This window comes from Antechinus flavipes, chromosome 1 (genome assembly GCF_016432865.1).
Source record: "Antechinus flavipes isolate AdamAnt ecotype Samford, QLD, Australia chromosome 1, AdamAnt_v2, whole genome shotgun sequence".
NCBI classification, from domain to species: Eukaryota; Metazoa; Chordata; class Mammalia; order Dasyuromorphia; family Dasyuridae; genus Antechinus; species Antechinus flavipes.
The window spans coordinates 660,483,524-660,503,680 of record NC_067398.1 but is presented as its reverse complement, the minus strand read 5'-3'; the positions used below and the strand labels follow the sequence as shown (position 1 = coordinate 660,503,680).

The 20,157-nt window shown below is 36.3% G+C and overlaps 1 protein-coding gene across 2 annotated transcripts in view; it reads left to right on the top strand.

Annotated features, from left to right (window-relative positions):
* Window positions 1-20,157, top strand: part of UHRF1 (ubiquitin like with PHD and ring finger domains 1) — a 42,184-nt gene that overhangs the window by 10,288 nt on the left and 11,739 nt on the right. The window contains exons 1-10 of one of the 2 annotated variants that reach the window (XM_051971835.1): window positions 2,900-3,150; window positions 4,598-4,861; window positions 10,816-10,979; window positions 11,474-11,689; window positions 15,188-15,297; window positions 15,433-15,619; window positions 17,193-17,316; window positions 17,416-17,523; window positions 18,466-18,570; window positions 18,680-18,786. In XM_051971835.1, the coding sequence (XP_051827795.1) occupies window positions 4,598-4,861; window positions 10,816-10,979; window positions 11,474-11,689; window positions 15,188-15,297; window positions 15,433-15,619; window positions 17,193-17,316; window positions 17,416-17,523; window positions 18,466-18,570; window positions 18,680-18,786 (1,385 nt within the window). In that variant the 5' untranslated portion in view covers window positions 2,900-3,150. Of the gene's footprint in view, window positions 1-2,899; window positions 3,151-4,597; window positions 4,862-10,815; window positions 10,980-11,473; window positions 11,690-15,187; window positions 15,298-15,432; window positions 15,620-17,192; window positions 17,317-17,415; window positions 17,524-18,465; window positions 18,571-18,679; window positions 18,787-20,157 lie in introns of those variants that run through there. The other variant, XM_051971834.1, reaches the window with a different exon arrangement.

Genomic DNA, 20,157 nt, shown 5'->3' with positions numbered 1-20,157 from the left:
AAAAAATCAATATCTAATGGCAGTTTCTTGATGGGCTTTAAGATACTATAACTGATTTACTACTCTATAATCTGATTTTAGTAGCTTTTGTGTTCTACACATAGATATTTAAGCCATCTATCTAGAACTTTTGATTAGTATCCTCCATTTCTTGATAGAAGAAATGGATCAACTCTTTCTCTTCCTTCCATACAGATTGCTTTAGTAAGTTAATAATTTTCTGTTGCCAAATAATAATTAACTGTAGAGTGAGCTGAATGTGCCATTACACCCGATCACACATATACACTCATGTTTTGTGTATGCCCATGAGTTTGAGTTTAAAATAACTTTTGTGAAATATCTGGTTCTGAGACTTGTTTTGTTTCTAAGAACTTATGAAAGAATATGGAGGTTTTACTTCTCTGATTTAGGCTTTAGTGGCATTAATTGCCAATGAATGTTTTAGTTACATCTAAGCTGTGTTTCAGTTTTATCTTGAATAGGAAATTAACCTTCCCTTTTGAATTCTTTAATAGTAAAGTGGACTATGTTAAGGTACAGCCACTTGGTGTTAATCAAGGCCTAGCATAGATAGTTTAAATGTTTGATGTGTGTCCTATCACAAGTACCATCTGTGCTCATAGGAGTTCATTACTTGTTAAATGAAGAAACGTGTTATTTTTTTCAAATATTTTTGATGTCTTCTATTTTTAACAACACTTAGATTTCCTCCCTCTCTCACAGGGAACCATTCCTAACAACAAAGAACATTGAGAAAGTCTGACAGTGTAGGTAGTGTTTCATTCCCTTTATGTCTGGGGCCAGGCTGGGTCTTGGTAATTTCGTAACATTTAGTTTTGATTTTTTTATTATGGATATTCTTTCCACTTCCATTGTGGTGTTCATTGTATATGTTTTTTCTTTGGTTCTGCATCAGTCTGTGTCCATTTGTGCAAAGGTTTCCCCTACTTCTCTATTATTTCTAATGAGAACTTGATTAGAGACAGCATGGCTTAGTGGCTAAGACTGGCCTTGTAATCAAGGAGTCCTTACTTGCTATCCCCCTTTTTAATTATAGGGTGGCCCTGGGCAAGTCACTATGCTTCTCTAAGAGTCTTGTTTCCTCATCTGAAAAATGGGACTATCTCTGCAGTACTTCCTTCACTGGGATTTTGTGAGAATTGAATGGGACAATTTAGGTGAAGTGCTTAAGAAACTATTAGCAACTTCAGTTTGATAGTTCAGTAGTCAAGGATGTATTTTGAAACATATATATATTGCATATATTGTTCGCATTTAGAAATTTAGCTCAAGATTGTATTCTTAGAAATGGACAAGTCCCTTGGTATCATTTTCACCTAATAAGGTGAGGCTAGCTGAAATTTTTGTGGCACTTTAATGTTTACAAAGAATTCTGAGATGTCCAAAGATGAAGTGTCAGTTATTTTTAGAAGTAGTGAAGAATTACTGAAATGACTGACTTGTGAACTTGGCCATTATAGGTGACTCATTTAAGAATAACATCATGGGTTTAGAGTAAATAGCACTGAATTTGGAATATTGGAAGCTTGGGTCCTAATTCTCTTTCTTTGATCATTTGATCTCTGCAAACTTTGATTGGCATGCGTGTGATCTGATTGGTTAATTTGAGTGCCTCTTGGGTGTCCTTCCTTGGATGTTGTCAGGAAAATAAAAAAATTAAGGCAAAGTTTTACAGTTTTATTCAATGTACAAGGCAAAGGTCGCAGATATAAAGTACAAGTATATAACAAATATCAATTTCCTGATAGTAAGTGGTGAAGTAAAGGCTAAAGCATACTTTTTTTTCTTAATTTTTAATAGCTTTTTATTTACAAGTTATATGTATGGGTAATTTTACAGCATTGACAATTGCCAAACCTTTTGTTTCAGTTTTTCCCCTCCTCCCCCCACCTCCTCCCCTAGATGGCAGCATGACCAATACATGTTAAATATATTAAAGTATAAATTAAATACAAAATAAGTATACATGTCCAAACAGTTAATTTGCTGTACAAAAAGAATTGGACTCTGAAATATTGTACAATTAGCCTGTGAAGGAAATCAAAAAATGCAGGTGGACAAAAATATAGGGATTGGGAATTCAATGTAATGGTTCTTAGTCATCTCCCAGAGTTCTTTCACTGGGTGTAGCTGGTTCAGTTCATTACTGCTTCATTAGAACTGATTTGGTTCATCTCATTGCTGAAGATGGCCAGGTCCATCAGAATTGATCATCATTTAGTATTGTTGTTAAAGTATATAATCTCCTGGTCCTGTAAAGCATACATTCAATCAGGGAAGGCTTTCTGCAGTTTGAACTGTATCTTGAAGGAAGATGATAGACATGGATTGGCAGGAGGGGGGTACTCTTGTACTTATGGCAATGATGATATGGAGAGGCAACTAGGTATATTAGAAAGAATGCTGGACTTGGAATCAAGAGACATGAGTTTGATTGCTAATTCTAAAGCTTGCTAGGATAATAAGATATAAAAAAGGAAAGAATTCTAGTTGGACCTTTCTCATTTTATAATTAAGAAAACCAGAGAGATCAACTGTGTAGGGTCACAAAGGTAATCCAGCAGATTTGAAATCTTCTAAGTAATCTGGGCTTTTTCCCACATCTTCATTATGTTTATATAATGTAATACAATTATATTGTAACATAATTATAATTATGTATTACAGTGTATTGTACACTATGGACATTTTCTTTGTTTTTTTTTTTTTTTTGAAAGCTTTTTATTTTCAAAACATATGTACAGGTAATTTTTCGACGTTGATCCTTCTATAGCCTTGTGTTCCAAATTTTCCCCTCCTTCCCCCCATCTCCTTCCCTAGATAGCAAACAATCCGATATATGTTATACATGTTAAAATATGTTAAATCCAATATATGTAAACATATTTGTACAATTATCTTGCTGCATAAGAAAAATCAGATCAAAAAAAGGAAAGAAAATGAGTAAGAAAACAAAATGCAAGTGAACAACAAAAATAGTGAGAATATTATGTTGTGATCCACCCTCAGTTCCCACAGTCCTCTCTCTGGGTGTAGATGGCTCTCATCATCACAAGATCATTGGAACTGGCCTCAATCATCTCATTGTTGGAAAGAGTCACGACTATGGACATTTTCTGACACATAGTAAGCATTTAATAAATGCTCTTTGACTTGTGTTCTCTTATACTACTGACTGTGTGACCTTGTGCAAATCTCTTAATGCTTGCAGGGTCTGCTTCCCTATCTGCAGAATTAAGATAATAATGATACTGCTTCTTTACAGGGCTTTTTTGAAAAGGGCTAACATTGAATCACTGTGTCAGGATCCAAAAAGATTTTGATAGGCCCTTTTGTTAGGCCAGATCTAATAAGAACTCACGTAATGGAGATAAAGATAGTTTTGACTTTTCAAAAATTAATTTTATAAGCACACCTTTGTAGAGAGGTAGGGAACTGGGCACATTTAGATGGTGTTCCTTAGCAGTGTGATACAAAACCAAAAAATAGAGAGTGCTTAGAGAGTTTGGAGTTCTCCAAGAAAGGTATGGTCAGAACAAGGGAATTGATAGTTTTGCCTAATGTGGCCCAACTCAGATCAAATCTGGAATGTTGTTTTCCAGTCTGGGCATTATCTTTTTAGGAAGGATAAACTGCACTATGTCAGGCATATTAGTATAATAATTGTTTTAGATTACTTAAAATAACTAGATAATGTAAGATTGGGATATTGCTGTACAATAGGAAATAATGAATTGGATTAGAAAAATATATGTGTATATGCATGTGTGTGGCTGTGTCCCTAATCAATTGTAGTCCTCTTGGTTGGGAGTGGGTGGGAATTAAGTAAAAATTGCATTACAGAGAATTAAAAAAAATCTACAAAGAAGCAAAAAAAAAAAAAAGATATAGTTCTGAATATAATATGTAACATTTATTATAAATAGGCTTTCTTGAGATGGAAATTTATTGCTTTAGATATTGAATCATCTCTGTTCTGCTGTGCACTAGAAATTTTTTTCTTTGTCTATTTTGTATTGAGGTTTTAAATAAATTGATTTTAAAACTAAAAATTTTTTTTGAACTAAAGAATGTTTTGAGGAGAATAGACTGGTGAAGGATCTCAAGGATCTTTTAAGGAATGGTGGGGCAGTTAACCTGGAAAACTCTATGATAGAATGTTTGAAGAAAGGGCCTTCATGTGGAAGAGGAGTTAGATTAGTTCTGGGTGGTCTCAGAAAGCAGACCCTAGCAACAGTAGGGGAAGAGTTAGGGAAGCAGATTTAATTTGGTTATAAGAAAAAAAATTTCTTTCTACAGATGTTTATCAGTGGGGTTAATGGTTCAGGAGGTATTGGATTCGCTTTTTAGAAGCCTTCAAGAAGAGACTGGCTGACCATTTGTCAGGTGTCTGGTAGAGGGGGTCTTGGTTCAGGTTTAGAGGTTGGATTGGAGGACCTCTGAGGCCTCTTCAAATGCAGAGGTGGGTTGAAAGACAGAAGTGATGTTGTGAAGGGACAACTTGAGGGGGCTTCCTCTAGTTTCAAAGGGTATTTACCAATAATGTCTCTGTGGTCTTTGCTTTTCTTCACAGATGGAAGATGGGCACTCCCTTTTTGACTATAATGTTGGTCTAAACGACATTGTTCAGCTGCTAGTGAGACAAAGCCCAGCTGTACTTTCTGTTCCTAGTAAAGAAAAGGATTCTGAACTGTCTGATACTGATTCAGGCTGTTGCTCAGGGCAGAGCGAATCTGATAAGAGTTCCAATCATGGTGAAGGAGCCCTAGAAATTGATGGGCAACCTGGCCCAGCTGCTCCAACAGATTGGATTGATCCAGGATTTGGCCTCTATAAGGTAAAATTCTCTGTTTTGAATTTTTGATGTGTGTGTTACTCTTTAGAATATTATTTTTCAATATCTTCTATTTTGTGCCTCTCATTTGTGAATCTTTTTTATGTACCAAGAGTCGCTTTTCCTTTTCAATTCATCCTCATTCCTGAAAGAACCACTGGTCTAAGCATGCAAATATATATCAATAAACACTTATTCAGTGCCTACCACGTACTAAGTACTTGTGCAGGCACTGAAGAAATATGTAGAGAATGATCCAGTTCCTACTGTTTCTTGAGGGGACAACATGCACGTAATATGTATGTATAGGAGCAATACAAGGTACACTTAAGGAAGTTAAAGGAGGTATACATTAGCTTTTGAGGACTTGGGGAAATGTTTGTGTAGAAAAGTAGGGCTTGAGAAATTGACTTAAGAGGAGGAGAGGACTTCTGTGAGGCAGAGATGGGAGAGGGACATAACAGTGGGCTTTCACAAAGGGTGGAGACAGGTAGTAGGTGCTGAGGGACCCAGAGCCAGTTGGGGTAGAGCATGGAGTGCAGGGAGGTGGGAAGTAATAGTTTACAAGGAGGCAGGGGAGGGCCACTTAAGAAGGGCTTTACAAAATAAAAGAGTTTATAATTTATCCTAGACAGCAAGAAACCACTGCAGTTGATCAAGTTGTGGAATAATGTGGGCAGCTGGGCAGTTGTGTGGAGAATGGTTTAAAGTGGTACACTGGAGGCAGAAAGACCAATTAGTCTGGGAAAAGGTTATAATGGCCTGAGCTAGAATGATTGGATGTAAATGATGTTGTGTGTGAAGGAATAGTGAAATTAACAATTTGATTGGAATATGAACTGAGGAAGAGTGAGGAGTCAACAATAAAGACAAATAGTGATGCCCTTAGCAGAAATAGAGAAGTTTGGAAGAAAGGTAGACTTGGGGAAGAGGAGAGGAGAGTTGTTTTAGACATGTTGAAGTCAAGATATCTGGGATATTGAAATGTTTAATAAGCATGTAGGATTGAAGCCTGGAAGAAACTGGGACTGGATATAGAATAAACCTGAGATATCTTCAGAGAAATAGTAATTAAACTTATTACCTCTCACCAAGAGGGAGAATGATTGACTGAAAAGCCATTTATTAAGCCTTTGGGATGCTCCAAGCACATAAGGTGGACAAGGAGCCTTGGGAAATGTCCACAGTTAGAAGGTGTGATATGGATCATGAACCATCAAAGGAACCCTAAAAGAAGTGAGCAGGCAGATCAGAGGAGATCAAAGAATAAGAAGTGCCAAAAGGACCTGGAGAGAAAAGAGTATTGGGTATATGGGAGGGATGCACAAGGTATCCAAAAAGGATAAAGATAGGAAAGATGATCAGATCTGGCCATAAGAGGTCATTGATAACTTTGGAGTGAATGTTTTCAGTTGTTAGATTGTTGGAAGCTCAGATAGCAAAGATTTGCTGAGTAAGTGAGAAGAGAAAAGGCATTAGATGTAGGTGAATTTTTCTAGGAATTTAATTTAATCTACTAAAGGCTTTTTAAAGATGGGGAAGACTTGGGCATACTCTTAAGGCATGATCTCAGACATATAATAATATACATAAAGCAAATTGAAATTGTTGTTTTAATATGTTGTTGTTAGACAATTAAGTGGCATAGGGAAGAGAGCACTCAGGGAGACAAGTTCAAATGCAGTGTGAAACACTTACCAGCTTTGTGACCTGGGCAAGACATTTAACCTCTATACTCAGTTTCCTTATCTGTAATGGTAATGATAATACTACTAGCCAGGGTTGTTTTGAGGATCAAATGAGATAAAATATGCAAACCTCAAAGTGTTCAATGAGTGCCAACTGCTTTCATTAGGTGCTGGATATCTCATTTGTCAGCTTGAGCGATTTCCCATATTTTCTACTTTTCCATTTTCCTGGGTATGTTTTTTCATGTCCCTTCTGTCACTAAAAAATAAGAATCCCTTTTTGATTCTTTCCCATTATTATTTATTTACTTTTTGCTCCACCAGTCATTCCTTTTCCATTTGCATCTCTAATCTTTCCCTCATTTTCCTTTTTACCTAGAAAGGCACTCAGATTTCCAGATCTTTCAAACAAAAGTAACAACAGTAGGAACCCCTTCTTTCTACCCTTCTGATTTTCTCATGTTACTTCAAATAGATTTAGAATTGGAACTAAAGTCATCTTGTCCAACTCTCAATTTACCAAAGAGAAAAACTGAGTCTCAGCAAAAGGCTTCATGCAAGACCCCACTGACAAATGGAGCGGTGGGCTTCAGATCTTCTAACATCAGGATGTTCCTCTCTATCATGCTATCTTGTCCTTGCTGTCTCTTTGTCATCCTATAATCTGATTTTCATCCTGAGCACTCTATTCTGAACCTGATTCTCAAGAGACTCCTCCTAGCCACATTTAATGGTCTTTTCTTGTTTGTTTTCTTTGACCTCTTTATTTCACTTGATCATCCTCTCCTTGACATTTTTTATTTCCTTGTGTTTGATACCACATACTTTTCTGGTATTCCCATCTTTCAAATAATTTCTGCTTTGTTTCCCATGGCACTTTTTTTTCCCCTAACTCCCTCAAACTCTGGCTTTGGCTCCCCCTCACCCCCCCATCTATCTTTATCATTTCTTTCTTAGTCATCCTAAGGTTTTATCTTAGTGCCAATGATTCCCAACTCTTAATTTCCATTTGAACTCTCTTTGGGAAGAGCCAGATGTGTCATTTCCAGCATCTAACTGACCTCATTTCCATACTCAGGCTTGACTCCATGGTATGCTAAATTGTTTTATTGGTCATTTCTCTAGAATCCTGAGAACCTGCTGATTTGCTCTTCTCTCAGCCTATTAATCCTTATTCCTGGGAACCTCCACTACAAGATTTCTCTTCTTCTAATTCTGTGCTTTAGGGCATCCCTGGAGAAAGTTGTGATATTAGGCTGATCTCCCTCATTTCACATTTCTGTTGTGTAGTCTCATTGACTGTTACTGCTTTTTCTCAGTTATTACTCTTACAGATTCCCTCTCTTCCCTGTGGTGACTTGCAAATCTTTTCTTCTCTCCTTAATTCCCCAACTATGCCTCCAACTGCATTAAAATTTCACAGAAAACATAGAGTTCATTGAATGTGAGTTTCCTGAACTGTTCTCTTGCATTTTTCAATACTTCTCAGTATCATCTTCCCTTTATCATTCTCCTCTTTTCTTCTGTTACAGAAGAAGCTTCACTGAGGTGAACACTGATAGTTCTATTTTTTGTTTTAATCACTTTCTCTAGGTTTCTAGACTTTTCCTTCAACAGCTCTCCCTTTTTCCTCCAGATTGCTTTTTGTCTCCCTATGGATGTGCTCATCTGTTCAAACCTTCTTTTAACATTTCTACTTTAGCCAGCAACCACTTCATTTCTCTTCTGACAATCTTGAGAACATTTTCTATACTTGATACCTCAGCAGCTTCATCTCCTTGCTTTTATAACCTAACTTGATATCTCTGCCACTGCCACTATAGGGAAACTGTTCTTTCAAAGTTCCTTAGTGACTTAATTGCTAAACCCAAAGGCTTCTCCCCCTTCCCCATTTCTCCAATTCCTCATTCTTGATCTCTTTGAGTCTTCTAATAGGCCACTCTCTATTTTATTTTCCCTATTTCACTCTGGTAGTTCTCTTTTTCCTCGTTTCTTTTGTTGGTCCTTTTCCCTCTTCCTGACCTAAAACGCTGTCTTTCTTTTCTTGGTCATACATACTGGTTTGGCAATCTTACTGACTCTGTTCACAGAGGAAGCATTCTCATTGATGCAGGAGACTCTTCAAAATATATATTTCTAGTTTTGAACCTTTCTCCTTTTATCTAGACTAGCCTCTACCAGACATCTATACTTTGATGTGTCAAAAAACTTCTAAAAAAAATTTCCCAAATTGAGCTGCTCTTGTTTTTTGACTTAATTCTTTCTTATGTCTTTTATTTGTAGATGTGGTCTGGTTGTTAAAAATTTCCCTGGTCTCTTATTGTCGTTTAAATCCTGTTTGTTCATTTGCGTGACATTCTAGTCTCCACAATTTGATGCTAATTTACCTTTCCAGCTTTAATTTATATTATTCTCTTATACATATTTTGTGCTCCAGGTTGATTGATTCTTTTATTCCTTACTTCTGCTTACTCAGCTTTGTGTCTTTACTAAAATAATCTTCCTTTGTTTGCTTGTTTAATTCCTACCCATTCTTTAAAACATAATTCAAATAGCACTTTTTCCATGAAGCTTTTCCCTGATTTCTCCCTTGCCCCCTTTCTCAGTATGCCCCTTTCTTTTCTCTCTCAATGTAATTCACTTTCTTTGGTAGGTTATCTCATAGGGACATATAGATAATGCTACTGTATCTTTAAGATGTTAGTGACTGTTCTTTGTTTTTTGTTCTCAAAAAGGATCATGACTTCAGGAAGGAGATATCATGACTTGCAAGTGAATTAGATTTAAATGAGGGTTGTGCAAAGAAACCAGTTTGACTCTCCTCTGGAGCCATCTGGATCCAGTGGCAAGATAGAGATCAAGATGACGAAGATGGTCCTAGATGCACTGGGAGACCTTGGCCTTTTTTTGAGCTAAGGCTTTTTCGCAAATCTCAGTTTGTTTGAAGCAATGTTTATTTGGTGATTAAGGTTAGGCAAAAATGAGGAAAGAATGGCTTCTTTAACCTAATCAAAAAAATAAGATCAATCTGGGAGAGGAGATCTCAGGAGAAACAATTGCTATTTATTCTGAGCTATAGGATTCCAAAAAGTGATCAAGTGAGGCTTGACCTGGGATCTATTGTTGGCTCATCTGAGAGTGGAGTAATTTGGGTTTAAGGCAGCCAAGTTAGAATGCTGTGGTAAAGCAGTTTGACCTGACTGGCTGAAGTTAAGCATTGGCAATGCCTTGCTTTGAATGGTGTTTTCCTTTGAAATTAGGGGAAATAATGTATTCTTTATTTTTGATCTATGAAATAAACTGGGGAGAAGACAGAAAGTAAGGAAAAAACTTCTTGTGAGAAATATCTTAATTGTATTATTAAAAATAATTATAAAGAGAATTACGTGGAAGATTTGGCAGTTTATAGTGTATTCTGGAATGACTGTTTAAAGTGAGGATAAAAGAAAATACTTAATTCCTGAGATTTTGAATTAACTATTATCTTGAGGAATGCAAAAAGGATTCTTGAGACTTTACTCAATATCTGGAATAAACAATGGAGAAATTGTGGTCTGGAAGGAAAGAGAAATCTTATTATTACAGTGAGAGTTTGAGGTGATTCTAAGTTGTCATCTTTTTCATATATAGTATTTGCAAATATGTCTTTTATTGCTCATTTTATTTAACAAATTGTATATTCATAAGTTTTGCAGTTTATCTAACTTAAGAAAATTAAGGGATTTCATGTAAAGAAATATGAGCAATTACTATTGAGAAAAGGAGCTTTTCCACTTAATTCAATATACATTCTTTATTAAATGGGGTTGGGGAGGCTTGAGACAATTAATTAGCTAGAGATTGCAATTGTATTAATTACATATCCTGATATCATTGCTAATGCTTGGAATAATAAGAACAAATATGGAAATAATTCTGGTAGCTAGCTGAATGTTTGAACCTAAGAATGAATGTTTGATCTCAGGGGCTCAACCTTTTAAACTTACCATATTGGTAATGTAGCACTTTGTTTTATGTTGCTATAACATACTTACCAAATATTTTGTATTTCATTTATCTGTATCATATAACCCTATTAGATTTTAATACTTGTGAAGTTAGGGATTGTGTCTTATCCTAAACTTTGTATCTCCCCTAATTATTAGCACAGCAGTTTTGCACACAAGTCATTAATATCTGTTGAACTGCAGTGAAAAGGCTAGTCAGTTAAAATTTTGAGAATTGTAAATTAACTAGGTCAGTGAAAAACTTTTCCTTATTCATCTATAGATTAATGAATACGTAGATGCCCGAGATATGAACATGGGAGCATGGTTTGAAGCCATATTGGTAAATGTTACAAGGAAAGAAAGAGCAGAAGCCAGTGAATCCAGTGACATTGAAAATGGCCAAGTGCCTGAAGAGGATGTTATCTATCATGTGAAATATGAAGAGTGAGTTCGGAGTTGTTTTGTGATTTCTGAATAGTCCCTAAATAGATGATTTTGTGGGTCATTTAGTTTGTCTCTATGTAAGATTTTTTTAAAAACTGTTTTGGGGGTCACATCAAGGAAATATAGTTAAGAGGGATATTCCTATACGAGCATGAAAATTAATTGGGGTTGTAGAAAGATTGCTGATCTTAAGAGTCAGAAGAAGTGTGTTTGCAATGCTTCAGAGGCTTACTGTGACCATGGGCAAAATTACTTACCCTCTTGGAAGCCCTTTGAGTTTTCCTTACCTGTAAAATGGGATAAGAGCACCTTACCTCATAAGGATTTAAGGATTTGTATAGAGAACTTTGTATACCTTAAAATTATGTGTTTGTTATAATTTTGTAAACTTGGCATACATTTGTAATAATTCATTTGAAGGGAGGAGAGTTTAGTTTTCCATATAAAGTTTTATGTTTATCTGTTAATTGATTGTTATATTTTTAATTTTAAAGCTATCCAGAAAATGGTGTTGTGAAGTTGAGTTCAAAAGATGTAAGAGCTCGAGCCCGGACAATACTGAAATGGCATCAGCTGGAAGTTGGACAAATTGTAATGGTGAACTATAATCCTGATGAACCCAAGGAGAGGGGCTTCTGGTATGATGCTGAGATCCTTCGAAAACGGGAAACAAGGACTGTTAAAGAGATCTATGCAAATTTACTGCTTGGGTAAGTTTCATGTCATTGTGAATACATGTCATAATGTTATAGTAACTCAATATAATAACCAGTCAAGAGCTGGTGATTTCTTGAAAATTAGAGACATTAGAGTAGCCTAGTTTAGTGTAGATTGATGAGTATCAACCCTCCAAGGAATCTTGGATGCTAAGCCATACTTATTGATTCTGCAAGGGCCTTAGCTTGACTTAGTATTTAAAAATACTGTTCTACTCGTTTTATTGTAGTTTTACTTATTTTGATAAAAATTTCCCAATTAGATTTTAATCTGTTTTGGATTGCACTTGGAAGTGTTATGGCCTATTTAATACCTTTGATCTAATCCAAAATCTTCATTTTTATAGAATTTGAAATCCAGAAAGAGAAAGTGACTTACTCATGTTCTCTCTGTGAGGTTGTTTCAAACAATTAATATTTTAATTCATAGCTCTTGATCGTTAGTTCATTGTTCTTTCCACTGTACACTAGCTTTTGGATAATTAATGAATTCAGTCTAAAGTAAATGAAGTCATTAGATTGGGATTTGACTCCTGAATAATTTCATCTCTGAGAACTGAGCTTTAATATAGAAAAAAAGTTGAAATTGTCTTTACTTTTGAGTCGCTGTGATTTCCTTGGTTGTCAAATATCTGAAGGCCTACTTCTCCTAGTTTGAAGAATTTGAACTTAGTGATTGGGAACACTCCTGAAAAGGGGGACTGCTAGGGTGGAAGAGTCTCAGCTCTTTTCTTAAGTACTCTACAAGGAGGATTGGTTAACAATGTTAGTTTTCAGATTAGTTTTCTAAATACATGCAAAACAAGCTGAAACCTTAACTGAGTCGTCCATTGCTTCAGCTAGGTGTTTCAAAAGAAACCATTAGCAGAAGTCACTTTTGCCCTCAACTTAGGTTTCTGCATCTTCTTAGTGGGGGAAAGTGATAAATCTTACTGAATGATTTGTGGAGTGGTTATACTTTTAAAAATGAGTTCCATTTAATTTCACACATTATCATAAATTATTAGAGGTGGAACAGAGAACTGACCTGGGTTCAAGTCTGCTCTTTGCATATTGGCTATATGATCATGAACTGAAAGTCATTTAACTTCTCATTGCCCATAGGTAGATATGATAGATAGATTATCTATCTGTTTCTGTGGGACTTCTCTCCTACAAATTCTTCACTCTGATGAAATCACAGATTAACAGACGAAACCATAGACTAACACTGACTGACGTTTTTATGAAAGATTAAATACTGTCAGACTCTAGTCTAGGAGCCACAAGATCCTTATCAGAGCCAGGGTCTATGTTCTGGTCTCAGCTCTGCTGTGAGCTAGTTGTTCTACTTTTTTCCAGCTTCATTCTCCTGATGTGTAAAATTCTGGACTAATTGATTAGTAAAATCTCTCTTAATTTTAAGCTTTTATAGTAACTTGAGTGATATATGGATTAGGCAAAAAGGAAGTAGATTGATTTAAATGTTCTATATTATGTGCAAACTTGATTAAAATTTTTAATCATTATAAACTAATTTAAAGGTAGCTCTTGGCAATCTTAAGAGACAATGATGATTTTGCAAAGACTGTTTAGCTCCATGTAAAAATGTCTGCTTTGGTAGAAAGAACCTGAGATTTGCAGTTGGAGGACTTGGGCTCCAAATCCACCTCCTGCTCTCACCTCCTATTTAAACTGGATCGCTTCCCCACCACATGTAGAGCTTAGATTTTTGAGCTTGCTGCCAGTTCTAAGTCAAGGGCTCCTGTGTGATGGGGATATAGTACCAGTGCCAAGTCAAGTCATGTTTAGGGATTGGTGCTAGTGTGACTTCATACACTTCTGCAGCCTTCATTATATGCTCCTAAATCCCTTTAACAGCTATACTGAGAAGTACTTTGTTACTGTCTTTTTCTGCCTAACCATCATTAGCACCACGGTGCCCTCTCTCCTTTCTTCTGTATTAACACTTTATTTTTGATCTAGACAAAGTTTTAAAAGAGTAATTTGTCACCTGTATCTTAGGTGGAGTGTAGATCCTATGCTTGCTCCTTCTTCCCTTTTTGTTTTAAGTGAACAAAATGAAAACACAATCATTTTCTGTACTACTTTGTTCTCTTTTTTCCTGAAAGTTCCAAGTACGATCCCTGAGGCTGGAACATTGTCCCTGCCCAGCTGTTATCCACTCTTTAAGTACTTCTTCTAATATGCCTTCCCACTTTCCCTACCCTGTTCTACTTTCTCCCTCAGACTTCACATTGAAAGCACCTTATGTCATGTCTTTAATGTATTTACAAGTTGTTATTTATTAGTTCTCTGTTTTTTCTGTAAGTTCAGTAAAGCAAGAATAATAAACTTTGTATCCCTTAGCATGGTATATTGCCTATAGTAAAGAAAGAGAAAATAAACATTTGGCACTTATAATTACTATTATTACACTTACTATTAGTTGCTAATACAAATACTCTCTCATTTGGTCCTCACAACTGTCCTATGAAGTAGGAGATGTTATCCAGATTTTATAGATGAGAAATGTGAGGGCAGACAAGGATTTAGGAACTGCCTAAGGTCTTTATTACTTGGCCCATGTATATGTGGGATTTACTAATATCTTTTAAAATTTTGCCTCCCAAGAGTATAATAAAAGTGGGAATGTGGAAGGGGTCTGGGGCTGACTCAGAAGTCTCAATTAATGTTAAGTCTGAAGCTTTTGTCCAGAAAGGGGAAGATAGAGAGAGGAAGTAGTTAGTTCTTGGCTATTTGAACAGCCTGGGAAGTCACTGGCACTTTGGATTGGGAAGATAAGTGATATACATCCTAGGACCATCTTCTGTTAGGTCCTCCTCTCCATAAATTCCCTCCTCCCTAAATTTGCCTCTTTCATAAACTCCCACACTCATTTTTGGGAGTATATATTTTGTATATAATATATATGCCTATTCTCTCCCCTGATAGAATGTAAGCTGCTTGAAGTCAAAGATAGTGTTTTTTCCCCCAGGGGTGGGGGTGGGGTATTTTTAGTGTTTCTGGCAAGACTGGTCTTGTAATAGCCCATTCATCCCTTGGTAACTCTCCAAGGCCATAGATTCCTTTATAAGTAGAGGCTCCCACTTCAATGAAATCCCACAGAAGCCCAGGCCAGGCCCTGCCCATCCCTATCACCAGTGCTTTTTAAGAAATGGTTCTATTGGTTAACTGGGAAGAACACTAAATTTAGTTTTAGGTGACTCAGCTCTGACCTGAGTTAGGGTATCTGTCTTAGCACTATAAGAAAACTTCATGCACTATACATTTGTTTCATTCTCCTTCATCAACTAGACAGTCAACACACAATTTTGATCCTTTCTTCCTACTCCCTGCTTTTTGTAAAATGGGATACTGTCAGTTTTGTAGTAAGTGTCATGGTGAATATATACTTATTTGAATTACGTAAAAACTGATTTCGGGATATTGAAAGAATAAGTGAGTGATTGTCATGGCAAAAGCTTAATCATATGCATGAATTTGTTATAGGGACGCGGGCGATTCTCTGAATGATTGTAGAATAACTTTTGTGGATGAAGTTTACAAAATTGAGGAACCTGGCAGTGTGAGCCCGGTTGGTTTCGAAAATCCTTTGAAAAGTGAGTCCTGGTTAATCTTCGATGTTTTCCTTTGGAATGTCTTTAGTATTGTTCTCAAACTTTGACATTAGAACACTGGCTGTAGTAAACTGATGTGCTGGTGTCTATTTCTGCTTCATGACCTTCTACATTTAGGACAGAGTGGCCCCATTTGCAAGCACTGTAAAGATAACCCCAATAAGACCTGCAGAATGTGTGCCTGCTATGTGTGTGGAGGAAAACAAGACCCTGACAAACAGCTGATGTGTGATGAGTGTGACATGGCCTTTCACATCTATTGCCTCAGCCCCCCACTGAGCCGGATTCCAGATGATGAGGATTGGTGAGTATGCGTGCTTTCTGGGGAACGGTTACAGAGAAGTGGTTGTGAGAGACTGACAGGATCAGTTATCAAACCCTTAATTTTGCTTCTTCACCATCTCCATTTGGGGGATCTGAAGAACAGATTTAGGTGAGTTGAGGCTGAGATGGGAAAGTTGGAACAAAATATAGGAAATACCTGGCAGCTGCTTGGGAAGCTCTTATGGGCCAGGCTGGAGCTTGAAGGAACAAGGCAAAGGAAGCACCGAGAACCTAGCACTCAGCTCTGTGCCTGTCTGTGTGTGCAGACTGCTTGGATTGATTTAGATGTGCTGAGGGGTTGGGATGAGAGGGAGAAAGGGAATGATAAGAATGGGATCAGGTGGGGGCATGTGGTGAAACTTGGAGTTTTGGAAGGGGGGGGTATGTATGGATTATAAAGGGAGACATCTGTGGAAAGACATCAAAGAAATAGAAGAAGTTGGGTGAAGTGAGTGTTCTGTGGTAGAGATAGGGTTGGGAGATGTGAAGCCTCTGTTGACTATAGTACAAATAATTTGCATTTTATAGTACTTGAAGATTTGTCAAATACTTGACTTGAAACAGAACTTTGGCATAGGAAGTCTAGGTTTTTGCATCATTTTATAGGTGAGGAAGCTGAGGTCCAGCATAGAGAAGTTACCCAAGATCAGGTAATAGGAAATAGTAGTCTTGAAAACTGTCTTGAGGCTTGTGGCTGACACCACAGCCAATGCAGTCTTGGTTACAGCATAGCTGTTTTTTCCTGACATTGATGGGATAAGATGAAAAGGATATTTTCATTCAATCAGCAAACATTTATTAAGCAACTGCTATGTATCTGGCTTTCTGCTGGACTTTAGGGACTCTAAGATAAAGATGAAATAGCCCCTGTGTTTGAGGAGTTAACACTACAGGAGAGAGACTATGCATATATTTAAGTATAAAATTGTATTCTTATTTTTGAGCTTTGGGATTCTCAGAAATGGAGATAAAGAGGGAGAGCATTCTGTGCTTAGGGATAGCCTGGGCAAAGACCAGGAGAGAAGAAATGAAGTATCAGGTGTGAAGAAAGCTGTTTTAGTTTGAATTGCAGAGTACATGAAGGAGAGTAACGTGTTAGAAGGCTAAAAACAGACAGATTTAGAGAAAATGTGAAGGGCTTTAGGCATTCCAAATGGATTCATTTTGCTCTAGAGATAATTTGGAGATATTGCAGTTATATTGAATAGGGGAGTGACTTGGTCAGATCTTTGTGTGGAGAATAGATTAAAGAAAAAGAAGAAAAGGGAGATTAAGACAAAGACACTATTTAGGAGGCTCTTACTATAGTTTTGATGAGAGGTGATAGGATCTAAATCAGGTGGATGGGTGAAGTAGAAGAAATGTAGATGTAGAAATGACAAGACTATTAAAAATATCCTTTTGAAGTACAAGTGAGGGAAGTTGAAGGCAGGTAGGTTTTTCCCCAAAATAAATGTACTATGATGATTTAAGAAATATGTCCAAATCTTTCACTTATTTTAAATGTTACCCTACTATGTCCAGTGAATAATTTTGCAAATGTATAATTGTAGGTATTGCCCTGAATGTCGGAATGATGCTAGTGAAGTGGTCTTGGCTGGGGAGAAGTTAAAAGAGAGCAAAAAGAAGGCAAAGATGGCATCTGCTACATCATCGTCTCAAAGAGATTGGGGCAAGGTATGGAAAACAACTTTTTATTTCATTTTGATATTTTAGTGGTACATTAAGGTTTTTTTTTTTAACTGATTTTTTTCTTCCAAATTATTCTTAATACAGGGTATGGCATGTGTGGGTCGCACAAGGGAGTGCACTATTGTGCCTTCTAATCATTATGGACCAATCCCTGGGATTCCTGTTGGTACCATGTGGAAGTTCAGAGTGCAGGTATACCATGGCAGTCTGTAAGTTTGTGATGATAGTTTAATGGAAAGGGAGGATTACTCTGATGTTCATTGAATTTTAGCCTCTTTTCAGAATTGGTCTAGATTGAATGTGATCTAAAGGTGATAGGATGTAGTGGTCTGGAATAGCCTTGATTTGTGGACTAGTCTTGTGTCAAAAGAAAATCTTTTTGGGGAGGAGGTACTTAAGATCCTATTTTGTTATTTATGCCAGCCAGTGCCCCATCTCTCACAGTAAAAATTAAAAAAAAAAAAATCTCATAGTCCCTCCAAAATGATTTTAAGATTTAAGATTGTGTTTAAGCTACTTTTTAAAAAACAAGTTATATTTAAATACTAGAACATTAGAGCTGGAATAGTTCTGGGAAATCAATCAATCATCTGGGTCAGCCCTGCTATTCTATAGATGAGGAAATTAATGGAGGTCAAATGACACTTGAGATCAGATAGTGATAGAGAAGACTTGAACTCACATCCTAGACTCCTTCCTAAGCCATTGCACTTTTTAATGTGATTTGTACAATTATTTCACAAGAATGATCACCATTATGTTATGTTTTGAGTGTTTCCTCTGTTCCATCCCTGGAAATCTTTAAGTAGATTACTTAAATTACTCTACTTAAAGAGGTTTGATGGTAGTGGTATTGTAGAGGACATTCACAATTTAAATATTGGTTTAACCAAGTGACTTGAGGGCCCTCCATCTTTTAAGTCAAGATTTTATGTGCATAAAAAATTATGTGGTAATCTATAATCTTTAAGTATAATGTTGTTACTAACTAAAATCAACATATATAAAATTTAGACATTAACCTTGGAGGTTTGGGGTTTTTAAAAAGTTTTTGACAATTCCACTTTGTGAGATGTGGTTTGATTTCTGAGAGGCATGTTTGTTAAGACATATGATTTGTTGTGCTTTTCTTAGGTGAGCGAGTCTGGTGTCCATAGGCCCCATGTGGCAGGTATACATGGCAGGAGCAATGATGGCGCCTACTCTCTGGTCCTGGCAGGGGGCTATGAAGATGATGTGGTAAGTGTTGTTTTATAATTGGGTGTTTGCACTAGAATCTATCAGGTGGAGTTTAATCTTAGTTAAAGAGGTTTAACTAAGCCTTTCTCTGTGTGCTTCTCCACTTCAGGACCATGGCAACTCTTTCACTTATACGGGCAGTGGGGGCAGAGATCTTTCTGGCAACAAACGGACTGCAGAGCAGTCCTGTGATCAGAAACTTACCAACATGAACAGGTATTATGATTTTATGGATTTCTTTCCTGGTTACTGTTAAATTCTTAACTGGATTTAGTTTGGAGGGAAGTATTTATTCAGTTAATAGTGTTAAACAAGAATTCTTTGCTGTTGAACTTGGGAAAAGGGCAAAATTAATTTATGTTCCTAATTTTAAAATGTTTTAATTACATGTAAAAACAATTGTTAATAATCTTAAACAAGAATTCTTTGCTGTTGACCTTGGGAAAAGGGCAAAATTAATTTATGTTCCTATTTAAAAATGTTTTAATTACATGTAAAAACAATTGTTAACATTTTGTTTTAAAAAAAAATTCAGAGGGGCAGCTAGGTGGTACAGTGGATAGATCACCAGCTCTGAAGTCAGGAAGACCTGAGTTCAGATTTGGTCTCAAGAACTTAACATTTCCTGACTGTGACCCTGGGCAAGTCACTTAACCCCATTTGCCTCAGCCAAAAAAAAAAATTCTTAAGTTTCATATTCTTTCCTTCTCCTCTTTTTTCATTGATGAGGAAGCAAACAATTATACACTTGAAGTCATGCAAAAATATTTCCACATTAGTCATTTTGCGAAAGAAAACACAGATCTCTCAAAACATAGAAGAAAAATTGTTTAAAAAAAATATGCTTTGATTTCCATTCAGATTCCATCAGTTCTTTCTCTGGAAGTAGGAAGCATTTCATCAAAGCATAAGTCTTTGAAATTGTATTAGATCATTGTATTGCTGAAAATAGCTAAGTGATTCACAGTTGATCATCACACAATATTGCTGTTATTGTGTATAGTGTTCTGGCTCATTTCACTTTGCATTACTTCATTTAAATCTTCCCAGGTTTTTCTAAATCATCTTGCTCCTCATTTTTTATAAGATAGTATTCCATCATGGTTGTAACTTATTCAGCCATTCTCCAGTTGAGGGCATTCTCTAAATTTTGAGTTCTTTGCTACTGCAAAAAAAAGTTGCTATAAATATTTTTGTACTTATCGGTCCTTTTCATTTTTAAAAATTGGCATACAAATCTAATGATGGTATTGCTGGATCAAAGGGTATGAACAGTTTTATTTCCCTTTGGGCATAGTTCCAAATTGCTCTCCATGACGGTTGGAACAACTCACAACTCCACTAACAGTGAGTTAGTGATACTGTTACTTTTTTGTCACATCCCTTCCAATATTTATCATTTTCCTTAGCTAGTTATAGGTGTTAGATGATATCTTACAGATTTTTTGCTTTTCATTTCTCTAATAGTGACTTGGAGTATTTTTTCCATACGATTAACTAGTTTTGATTTCATCTGAAAACTTCTTGTTCATATTCTTTGACCACTTATCAATTGGGAAATGACATGTATTCTTGCAAATTTTACTC